This window comes from Chiloscyllium punctatum, chromosome 27 (assembly GCF_047496795.1).
Source record: "Chiloscyllium punctatum isolate Juve2018m chromosome 27, sChiPun1.3, whole genome shotgun sequence".
NCBI lineage: Eukaryota > Metazoa > Chordata > Chondrichthyes > Orectolobiformes > Hemiscylliidae > Chiloscyllium > Chiloscyllium punctatum.
This window is the reverse complement of record NC_092765.1, coordinates 26835427-26847609: the sequence shown is the minus strand read 5'-3', so window position 1 is coordinate 26847609 and position 12183 is coordinate 26835427. Positions and strand designations below refer to the sequence as shown.

Sequence of the window (12183 nt, the reverse complement as noted above, 5' to 3'; positions counted from 1 at the left end):
CTGGATCTCACTCAAATAGTGGAGCACTGTCCCTTACTTTGTGGCTCCAAGCCTGTATGAGTTACTTAAGCTCCAGTAAACTGGAGTGGAAATTTAGGCTGGGAGTCCAGCACCCCCAGAAATATATCAAAACAATTTATGTCATAAAGTTAGTGTGGCAGATTGTGTGGAGATTTGAGAGCTAAGGTTAGCTACTGCTGGGAAGAAGATGCTAGATGAGGGATAGGAAGATCCAAGTATCCCTACTGGATAAGTGGAGCAGTCACATTTCTCTTGGAGTCATAGAGATGTACGGCACAGAAATAGACAATTCAGTCCAACCCATCCATGCCAACCAGATATCCCAACCCAATCTAGTTCCATTTGCCAGCACTTGGCCCACATCCCTCTTAAACCCCCTCCTATTCAAACACCCATCCAGATTTCTTTTAAATGTTACAATTGTACCAGCCTCCACCACTTCCGCTAGCAACTCATTCTATACATGTACAACCCTCTGCGTGAAAAAGTTGCCCCTTAGGTCCCTTTTAAATTTTTCCTCTTTCACCTTAAATCTATGCCCTCTAGTTCTGGACTCCCCCACCCCAGGGAAAAGACTTTGTCTATTTATCCTATCCATGACCCTCATGATTTTATACACCTCCATAAAGTCACTCCTCAGCCTCTAATGCTCCAGGGAAAACAGCCCCAGCCTGTTCAACCTCTCCTTATAGCTCAAATCCTCCAACCCTGGCAACATCCTTGTAAATCTTTTCTGAACCCTTTCAAGTTTCACAACATCCTTCCAACAGGAGGGAGACTAGAATTGCACACATTATTCCAAAAGTGGCCTAACCAATGTACTGTACAGCTGCAACGTGACCTCCCAACTCCTATACTCAATACCTGACCAATAAAGGAAAGTGTACCTTTCTTCACTATCCTACCTACCTGTGACTCTACTTTCAAGGAGCTATGAACCTGCACTCTAAGGCCTCTTTGTTCAATAACACTTCCTAGGACCTTACCATTAAGTATATAAGTCCTACTCTGATTTGCTTTTCCAAATGCAGCACTTCACATTTACCTAAATAAAACGCCATCTGCCACTCCTCAACCCATTTGCCCACTTGATCAAGATCCCATTGTACTCTGAGATAACCTTTTTCACTGCTCACTACATTTCCAGTTTTGGTGTTCTTGATGCAGTGCAGAAAAAAAAATATGAAAATACTTAGCATGGTTTTTTTCCATGTCTTTCTTACAAGTCTTGCCAATTCCAGCAAGAAGTTTGGGCCCCTGTAATTTTTAAATATAAAGGAAGCCTCTGGCTGATAATCCTACTGTGCCTATTTTATTGATGAGTGGTGACAAACAGGAATGTATCAGAAAATCCTGCCTGAAATAGTAATGACCTGATAGAGCATGCTGGGTTAATAATAGATTTTCAGTTAAAAACTATGACATCCACAGAAGTGGATCAAATTGAACAAACACTAATTTTGAAACCTAATTACAAGTTTATAATATTAACGTGGATGATAGCTGTAAGTGTCAGGTTTTAGCATGGCATCACCTCAGTAGTTCACTGTGGCTTCTCTGTAGTCCTTGTAGATGATAAAAAAAGGATTCAGGTTTCATTGCTTTCCCTGCAGGCAGCAATAACCTAAACAGTAACAACATCAGAAACTGGAATAGCCATCAGAAGCACATTTGGCCATGTATTAGGTGGTTTCCTGCTGCCCAGTCTACTGAAACAGCTATATATCCACTTACAATACAGACCTTCCCAAGTCATCAGGGAAAATAATTAATTGAGTGTTCCCCTAATAAACATCCATCTGATAATGCAAGTAAAGGTTGTGAAAGCTGGGTGTATTTGATTTCTGACATTTAATAACAAACGTAATAAAAATCAGAAGGAAGTTCCGAGTAACGAGATAGATAACTAGTTTTGATGAGGCAAAGATCAAAATTTAAAAGCTTGTAAATGCTTTTTTTCTCTCATTGAATGTGTTACTGCCTTGAAATTACTCTGAAGACTGGATTTTATGGACGGGTGCATTGTAGCCAAATGGACCATCTTTTAAAAAGCCTGCCTTACAACATTAACATGTTAGGGGGTGCATAAAAAGGCTGATGGTTGGAATTCTGCCCCTCCATGTCCAGAAGGTCCCCAGCAGCTGCTGACCAAACTGATTGGCTACAGTGCCAGACGTCCACCAACTCCATCCTACGCCATCAAAACGTACAGTCAAACCTTTAACAAAGAATCTTTTCACTCTGACAATCTATATAATTTGTGTACATTAGTACAAGTTGTCAAGAATAAATTAAGTACTTTTCAGCCACAGGCAAGCGTTGTGTCACTTGCTGAAGATTTCCCAGATTCAGGACTTTCCTCAGGCAGCTGCCACTGGGATTTAATTTTACTACTTTCCTACGTTGTTGTGTTGCCATAGTCTTACCAGACCGTAGGAGCTGCTGTCTCATTAGAGAGAGAAGCAGCTGGTGGTGATTTAACCTGAGGGCCACCAAGCCTTGTGCGAGGAAAGAAGTTGAGAAGGAAAGTCCTTCATAGTAACCTCAAACCAGTGATGGGAATCAAACCTATGCTGTTGGTATCTCACTGCTCTGTAAATCATTGATCCACAGCAGTTCAGGCAGCATCCAACGAGCAGCGAAATCGACGTTTCGGGCAAAAGCCCTTCATCAGGATGAAGGGCTTTTGCCCGAAACGTCGATTTCGCTGCTCGTTGGATGCTGCCTGAACTGCTGTGCTCTTCCAGCACCACTAATCCAGTATTTGGTTTTCAGCATCTGCAGTCATTGTTTTTACCTTAAATCATTGATCCAGCCAACTGAGCTAAACCAACAAGTTCTGTTTAAATTCTGACTTTTTCTCATGGATGATACACAAGTGTTAGTGAATCAAGCTGATCCATATATCACTGTTTCATAAAACCCATCTTTGTGATTGTTCATCATGATTAAATATTATCATAAAAATATATTTACCCACATGAAAACTGAACAATTAACAAATATTACAGAAAGTATATGATTTGTGTGTGTATATATGTACTGTATCCTACTAAACACAAATCAGTTAAAATATTTATGCTATATAAAATACTAAAAATACATGATCAAAATGAAATTTTAATTCTAATTACTGTATACTATAAATCTCTCTGCAGATATCCTTATTTTAGACATTTGCTCCCAAGTTGAAAGCATAAAGAGTACAATTCATTTTTAAGTTTTTTGAAGATTGGAGGTTAAAAATGCTATATTTTGTTTAATACCACTGATGGTTTTAATTATTGGACAACAAACTTATATTACATAATGTAATCTCATCTGGAAAATATATCAAAAACAGAACAAAGTCCTAATAGTGTTATTCATTTAGAAGATAGCTTGTTATGAAGATCCTTGCTTTGCAGGATAGAATGGATGTTGTGCTTAAGCAGTTTGGATTGCAACAGACATGATGTGGATGTGCAGTGTAGATTATTATTGAATGTACAGTGTCAAACTTAATACACTGTACACAGACGTTAACCATTTTAATAATACTTGTTATCATATAAATAATCAATTCATAATCATTATTGGAGTATTGAGCAGTTTTGAAAGCTATTGAAAACAATTCAACTCTCCAAATGTTTAAACTTTCTTTTATTTAACCAATTAAATTGTTCCATAACTGTGACTGGTTAAATTTAATGCACTAAGACAATTTGATATTGGTACTGATTTCTCAGTTTGCATGATTTTCATTGGAAGATGGGATGAGCAATGACTAAGTGTAAAGTTTAATGCAAGTCAAACATTCATTTTCCTTTCTAGTGCTGTTGTATGTGCGGAGGGAGTCAGAAGAAGTTTTTGATGCTCTATTGTTGAAGACGCCTGACCTTAACGGATTGAAGAATGCTGTTAGTATCAGGTTTCCTACTTCTTTTATTGAGTATATTGTTTCAAAATGTGGAGCAATTTATGGCACAGAAAGAGGCCATTTGGCTCTCTTACATAGCAATGGTGTCAGTCTCATTATATGGTTTCATCCCCAGAGACTTGCAGGATGTCCATCCAATTTCCTTTTTGAAATCTTTCAGCGCTTCTACCTCTTACTACATTTGTGGGGATTGAGATTCAGAGGCAATCTAACATAAGTTTTTAAACAGTTGAAAGCATGGCAGATAGAAGCAAACATTCTTCCAGTAGTTGCAGAGTCATCAATGAGGGGGCAAGAGAGACAGGATTAAGCACAAGAGATTGAAACTGGAGGGCAGAGAAAACTATGGCAGAGCATGAGGAGGGGCGGGGGGGATACACATGGACATGGTTGGGGGGAAAGAAATGTGTGCCAATAGCCAGCTTCAACTAGGATAATGGGAAGAAGGAATAGGGATTTGGAAAATGTATTTAGAACTGTTTGCTCACGGAAAGCATAAACACATAAGCATAACTCATTCCATGCTAAAAGTAAAAAATTATTTTTGAGGTGAAAATGCGATATTGGTTTATGAGTGAGTGAAAATGGTTTCTGGCGTACTACTTTAATGAAGGCATTAACATTTTAAAATAATCGCAGCCTTACTTTACTAAACATGGTGACTTGCTCCACGTCCCCAAAACTCACTTCTCACCCTGTCAAATTAAGGTTTTCGCTAACTTTTCACAATGCTCAGACCATCCAGAAAAACTCAAGTTCATCAGCCCCCACTTTATTGAGGAAAGTTTATTACTGTTGATAATTTGTGCTAGAGCAACAGGTCCAAAGGTGTAAATATTTTGATTTCTTTCAATACTTGGAATTTTCTTCACTAATATTATGCATGTGGCAAATGCACCTATCAAGTTTTACAAGAAATATTTAAAATTGTTACAGAAACGTTCCTTGGAAAAATAGAAAAACAAATGACCCTGCACTGAGTAATGAACTGGGCTTGAAGAAACGATATGTCAGGAATGTTTTGTTGCCTGTGTAAGCTTGAGGATATCCTATTGTTCCATATTTTCATGCTCACATATATTGATTGGTTAACCAGCAGCTTGATTTTAATATTCTCCCCTTTGTTTATAAGTCACTTCATGATCATACACCTGCCCACCTTTTTTTATGACCTTCTAACAACCCTCTGAGGTACCTCTTCTAACTCTGGAGTCTTGAAAATTCCAGATTTTAATTGCTCAGTCATCAGTGACTGGATCTTCACTTTGCTAAAACCTAAACACTGGAATTGTCTTCCCATATCCATCTGGCTTTCTACCTTATTTTCCTCCTTTAGGATGCTCATTAAAAACTTGTCGATTTGCTCTTGCTCGTAGTTATCAGCCCTATTATCCCAATAATATGACATGCTTTGTTTTAATATAAATCTCTGAAGTGTCTTGGGATGCTTAATTACATTAAAGTTACTATTTAAGTACTTGTTGGTTTTGTCTTTGACTATTATCCATCATTTCGGAAATGTAAGGAAATATTAAGCGTCACAACTGATGGTAAAAAGCCTCCATTAAATGTTTTAGATTAGATTAGATTGGATTACTTACAGTGTGGAAACAGGCCCTTTGGCCCAACAAGTCACACCGCCCTGCCGAAGCGCAACCCACCCATACCCCTACATCTACCCCTAACCTAACACTACGGGCAATTTAGTATGGCCAATTCACCTGACCGGCACATCTTTGGACTGTGGGAGGAAACCGGAGCACCCGGAGGAAACCCACGCAGACACGAGGAGAATGTGCAAACTCCCCACAGAGAGTCGCCCGGGAATTGAACCCGGGTCTCTGGTGCTGTGAGGCAGCAGTGCTAACCACTGTTATGTAGTCTTTCTTTCTTGTGCATGGTTCAACCCTTATTAGGACTCACCAATATAAAGCTCTAAACACAGTTGACTTTCTCAGATACAATTTTACTTGACCATTTTGACAATTGAATTTTAATGTTCTTAACCTAGATTTCAGAAAAGTATGGGCTGCTTGAAGAGAGAATTTTAAAAATATACAAGAACTGTATGAAAGGGTGAGTAATCAAAAAGATCTTATCTCTGTGTTATAAGTACCTCATTCACAATATTGGAGTCAGGACCAGTACAGGAAATTTTCTCAAACTGCATTTTTAAGTCAATTATACTTTGAAATCAGGGTAATGTAGTTATTGCTTGCTTCTGTGGAGTGACTTTCCCTGTTAGACAACAGTGGAGTGATTTCAGCTATCATCCAACACTACTCTCATAATGGTATTTTGTTAGGAGTGTTATTTTGTCCAAGAACATTTTTGCAATCCTAAGGCTGAGTTGTGGCATAGCTTAATAAGAAAATTCAGACAAAGTAGTTAGTTTAAAATACGCAAGCATGTAAAAATCAAATAGTAACAAAAGTTGAGAAACAAATTAATCCTGCAACTAGGATGGTGTGGTCAGAGTAAGAAAGGAAGGGTATGGCTGAATTAACATTATTGTAAAATTACATACTAGCAATGAATAAAAATCAAACAACATTATAATATTTTTAAATTGACTTTCTGCTACTACATATTGGTACAACTGGGAAGCTCTGATATTGTGAGCTATCGGTAATTGGAGAATTTTAGCTCATGGGCAGGACTCTCATTTCAGTTAAACATTTTGGTGAGTCATTCACTTGTGACCTGAACTGTTTAGTTTATTGATTGGCATGCACATACTGTCATGTTTATGTTTCTGGATATACAGATAGGTTTGTACTATGTGAAGTAATGTATGAATTAATTGTGGACATTCACCAGACATGAATCTACATCCTGTTTACTGTCTTTAATTTGTATCATTATCTAACCAGAATTATAGAGTATTCATTTTTGTACCACTAAGGTGTGGAATGGGAGAACAATAGCTGGTAACATAATAAATAAGGGATGGAGAGAGAAGATGGAAAAAGTCTATCACCAGTTTTGAAACTCCTTTAATGAAGGGAAGAAGATATGAGATTAAATGTAAAAAATTAAAAACAAACAGAATGGGAAACATTTTTACAGAGACATTTATGAGATTGTGGACTTTTTCTACTAAGTTGATAATTAAGATAAACCCTGTTAACATTTAAGAATTGGTCAGGGCATCCTTAAAGACAAATATTTTTAATGTTCACCTCATGCCAGCTGTTTTTGTATTGCTTCCATCTGCTTCCTCAAAGTGGTGCCATACAGAATACCATCTAGTTGACTTCACTCCCAAATTACACAAAACAGCTTGTGTAGCTGAAATAAACACCACTTCAGATCAACACAAATGTTAAAACGCTGGAAAGATGCACCGTAATTGTAAAGTCCCAAAGTAATGCTGATGTTGTTCCGATAAACCACTTTTCACTCATTTGTCTATTGTAATTCTCAAAGCAAAATGTTGATACAGGTCCCAAAATGTTAAAGTTTATGTCTGCTTTTTTCTTAAGTGATACATTTTTTGTTAATTTTTGTGAGCTTCATTTATAAAATAACTAAGAGAACATTATTGTAACGTTTGAACAATAGGCAAAACAGGAATGCAAATTTATTTCTGAATCTTTCCTTGAGGTGTTTTTCCTCAACCTTATAATGAAAATGTCAATGTGGGAGCTTTATTTAATTTTAAATTAAGATAATTTATGAGTTGATAGATTTAATATGCGTGTGGCAAGACAAAAGGTATTGTAAGTGAATAAGAGGAAATAATTGTGCACAAATAGTTAATATGTTTGGAATGTTTGTTCGTGACTGGATTGGAATGTGGCCTTGCTGATTTGAACACTGATTTTGGTCCTTGCTCAATGACTCATTGCAAGAACACAAAGCAGGTGCTCTGAGTTCATTAGAAAGAATTTGGTATTTAAATTTAGAAATCATAAATGTTGTAAGCTAGTTTGATGATTTTAGCTCTGATTTTCCAAGCAAGTTGCTACTTGTAGTGGCGCAATTACATTCGCAACAGCTAGAGACCAATTAGAGGAGAGGTGCAAATCGCATGTTCAAAGTATTTTCCGTAAGCATGTGTTCTATTGTTTCGTGAAAGATCTGCCATAGCACTAGTTAGCTGGTGAACTGTGGTTTTACCCACTTTGCACTGTCATGCAGAGGAAGGTTAGACTTAAAGATTATTTACAATTACATTTGAATGTTCTTCATATGATTCATATGTGGTGAGAAGCTATCCCCTGACAGCAGTTCTTCTTTTGTAAGCATAAGAGCTTTGACCACAATTAATGAGCTGTAATTGACATTCATTTTCCATCTTCCTCCTATAGAATCTTGGTAAACATGGATGATAACATTGTGCAGCATTATTGTAACCATGCTGCATTTTTGGTGGAAATAAAGGACGTAAATGGAGGCTGTCAAATAACACTTAAAGAAGTTTAAAGAGCCTCAACATTCATGGACAAACTCAAAGAAACCTCAACATTAGGAACAAACCAGTTACTGCTCTACCTCTTCCCTTTCTCTCCATGTACATATGCTTTTGGCTGCTTTCGATATTTGAATTCAAGATCTTTGTGCCAATATTTTCTACTGACCAGGTGTATAAATGAGCTTATTGAAGCCAAGCATGAAGAACTGAACATTTTTAATCTACATTCCTGTTGGATGAAACCACTTGAAGATTTTTTTTTCTGACCTGTTTACACTGCTGGTTAAAGGACTTGTTAAATCTCCAGTGTCAAAGTGCTAAATGCTTTCAGCTCCACAACATCTTATTGACTGTTGAACTATATTCGTGGAATCACTTGCCAGTTGATGTCCATGTATGTGTATTTCAACGTGCGATATTTTTGAATTATTCATCTTTTAATGCAATTTACATGTGCCAGTTGTTATTGCAATTTCAATTAATTTCACATTTTTAGCAGATTTTTCAGTATGAAATACTTACATGAGGAATATCAGTCTTTTCTGGTGCTCATGAAGTATGTGGAAGATTGCATTGCTCATTTGAAAAAGTTCAGAAGAAAAAATTCTTTTTGAGGGACGTTAATACCAAGATAATTAAAAAGTTGTCTTTCCTTGAAATATTCATTAAGTTAATGGTTTCAAAATCATATCCTTCCCTTTCACACATTTTGAATCTGTGAGATAGTTCCCTCATGGTTCGGTCAAGGAAATATTGTTATGTACTCATTTTAATGCCACAGAATGATACTGGGACCTTCTGATATGATCAAGAATTTCCAAAATCTTTAAAACCATCCACATACAGAGGTCATGTGTGATTTTGAATCATGGTGTGCTGGTATCATGTCATGATTTGCAACATTAAAATAATGTACTATGGATACATGTAAAATATTGTATCCTGGATTCATTTGGCTGTCATACACGATGACCTGATATCCCTCATTTATCAAAATCAAATCAGGTGGCTAGATTTAAAATATTAGGAGATGTGTTAACTGCCTACTTTTAAAAAAAATCATGTATACATTCTTTATTTTTATAGCAAATGTTCTCTAGTATTGACACTTGTCAAACTCAGTGCAAAAGAAGTGTTGATTTACATTGCAGTAAACCCTTGATTGCTATTGGCTCATTGTCTTGAACTTTTGCATTTTAACTGAGCTTCCAAATGTAATTATAGGTTTCTTACAAAGTACTTAAGGTAATGCTACATTTCTATGCTTGAAGATATGACAAATCAGAGTGATTCAAGATTTTTGTCTTTCTCTAAGTATATTTTCCCTTCTTAAGTAATGTATGTGAGAATATTTACTTGTCAGAAATGTCTATTAGGTTGACACTTAGGTTACCATCAGTGCACAACAGCAGGAAAATATCTTGTTATGAATTGAGTTGCCTCATTTTCTATTGACTTATTATAATTGTTAAGGGGTTTGTGAATTGAGATACAGTGCATTGGTCATGTTTATTGTATTGTGCTCTGCATTGTGAAGCACGTGTATTATATATATATAAAGAATAAGGTTCTGGATTAGTGGTGCTGGCAGAGCACAGCAGTTCAGGCAGCATCCAAGGAGCAGTAAAATCAACATTTCGGGCAAAAGCCCTTCATCAGGACCTTTACCTTTTACCTATAAAGAATAAGGCTCAAGTACGAACAATATGGTGAAGGATGTTTCATGTATTCTTCATGATACTTTTCAAACTACAGGCACGATCTCTGAATTGCCATATATAGTTTTGTTACCCCACTGAAATGAATTAGCTTCCTGGAGTATTCTTAATAATATGATATCTAAACTTCACTGCCAAATTCCTGTAAAGATTTCAATTGAAAAATGTAACTTTTAAAATGAAATTCCTGGAGTTGGTACACCTCTCTTCGAATTAGTTAATTGAGACTCCTACAATGTCTGTATGCAGGAGCAAGGACAAATATCACAGGCTCCAGTGTTGCTTCTATTCTGGGTCCCAGAACTGCCCTGGGCCCAGCAATCCCCCGAGGATTGCAGCCCTGGTTATTGCCCTATGAAGTACCTCCTGTCCAGGGATTTCTCTATATGCCATTGTCATGGCATTCATCTCTCACATATCCATTAAGATGCAGTTTATTAAGGTCACAATTGCTAAAAATGTGCTTTTTGTTTCAACATAAACTGTTCCAAAGAAAATAAATTTCTATCAAACACCTGTATAATGCATAAATAAGCAGAATTCAGTTCTTCTTCCAACTCTCCCTTCCTCCTTCACTTGCTTCATATACAACATATGGAAAGGCAATGGATGCTTTAGTGATATTGAATTTGATGTCAGCTCAGTGCTGGGTGATCCAACAGTTTTAATATTAACAAGGTCAGGGGTCAGTTAAGAATCAACCACATTACTATGGTCTGGAATCACCGATAACTCAGACCCTGGGTAACGATTGTAGATTGACTTCCCTAAAGGACAGTAACAAACTAGATACATTTTTTCAACAATGTAGAAGTTACTTGGCCACTGAAATCTTGTTCTTCTCCACACCAGGTCCATAATTGGTGCAACAGCCTCTTTTGCTTTTTGTAAAAGGAGGAACAATAGTTTGATGTATCTCAAAAGAAAATGATGATGACATCTGCCACAACATTGAAAAACCTTGATTTTATATGTTTCTTATATTAGCAAAATGAATTATTTACTTGCATTAACATCTGCTCCACAATTTGCTCTGGAGGGAAATCTACCAGCCTTGCCTGGTCTGGCCCATGTGTGACTCCAGTTATGTGGTTGACCCTTAACTGCTCTCTGAAAGGGTCTAGCAAGCTGCTCAGTTCAAGGGCAATTAGGGACAAGTAATAAATCACAGGCTTTGCCAGTAATGCCCACATCCCGTGAAAAAATAAAGGAAACTAAAAATATCCCCTGTACTACTCATAGCATCAGATCCTAACCTTTTGGCTGGTATTTGGGTGGAGAAATATTTCCTAAGGTGTTGTGAATCTCTTTTCTCCTTCAGTACTTGGGTCACAAGCTTCCACTGCTGCACAAAAGGAAACATTCTGTTCATTGACTAAAGCAAATAATGGCAATGACAGACATCAGCAGTTAAAGCATCAACATTGGAAATTTAAGGTCCATGGATGATTACCCTTTGCTGCATTATGTTTATGAGTTAACCTTTATTTGTGGATAAACTACATATCCCATTAATCCTTTTGTACCAGGTACTGTGATGTTGAATTTACTGGATTGTGAATAATGTTAGAAAATTGCAGATTATACAAGTTACAAACAGATTTTATTAACTGGGAGACAATTGTTATGTGAGCAATTTTTTTTAAGTTTTAAAAAAATAAAATAAAACATGTAATTTATAGTTTGCTGTGTTATATTTACTCCCTGCTGAGCAAGGGATGCCATCAAGCATGCAGATGCAGATCATTAGTGATACCAGTTAATGGGCACGTGCCATTGCTGCCATACATGGGTGAAACCATGCACGTACTGGTGGATGCTGTGCAGGCGAAGGGTATATTCACAATTGTTCCTTCATCTGACCAATCAACATTAGGCGTTGGAGGGCTTTGGAATGCAAGTGGCCAACACAGTTAATATGCAATGTTATTTGGGAATAGCAGTATGCTGGACCAGGTTTGTGAAATACTATTAATAATAAGTGTCACAGATTTCAAGGGCAAAATAGAATAGTTTAATCCATGGCACACGATATTAGAAAATAGAACATAGAACAGTAGAGCACAGGAACAGGCCTTTTGGTCCATGATGTTGTGCCAAACATGATA

General features: G+C 36.9%; 1 protein-coding gene across 2 annotated transcripts in view; it reads left to right on the top strand.

Annotated features, from left to right (window-relative positions):
- The window catches only part of LOC140453575 (grainyhead-like protein 3 homolog), a 102139-nt gene extending 90385 nt beyond the window's left edge, over positions 1–11754 (top strand). For both annotated transcript variants that reach the window (XM_072548376.1, XM_072548377.1), the window contains 3 exons: positions 3835–3920; positions 5952–6016; positions 8254–11754. In XM_072548376.1, the coding sequence (XP_072404477.1) occupies positions 3835–3920; positions 5952–6016; positions 8254–8368 (266 nt within the window). In that variant the 3' untranslated portion in view covers positions 8369–11754. The remainder of the gene's footprint in view (positions 1–3834; positions 3921–5951; positions 6017–8253) is intronic.
- Positions 11755–12183: the final 429 nt, after the last annotated feature.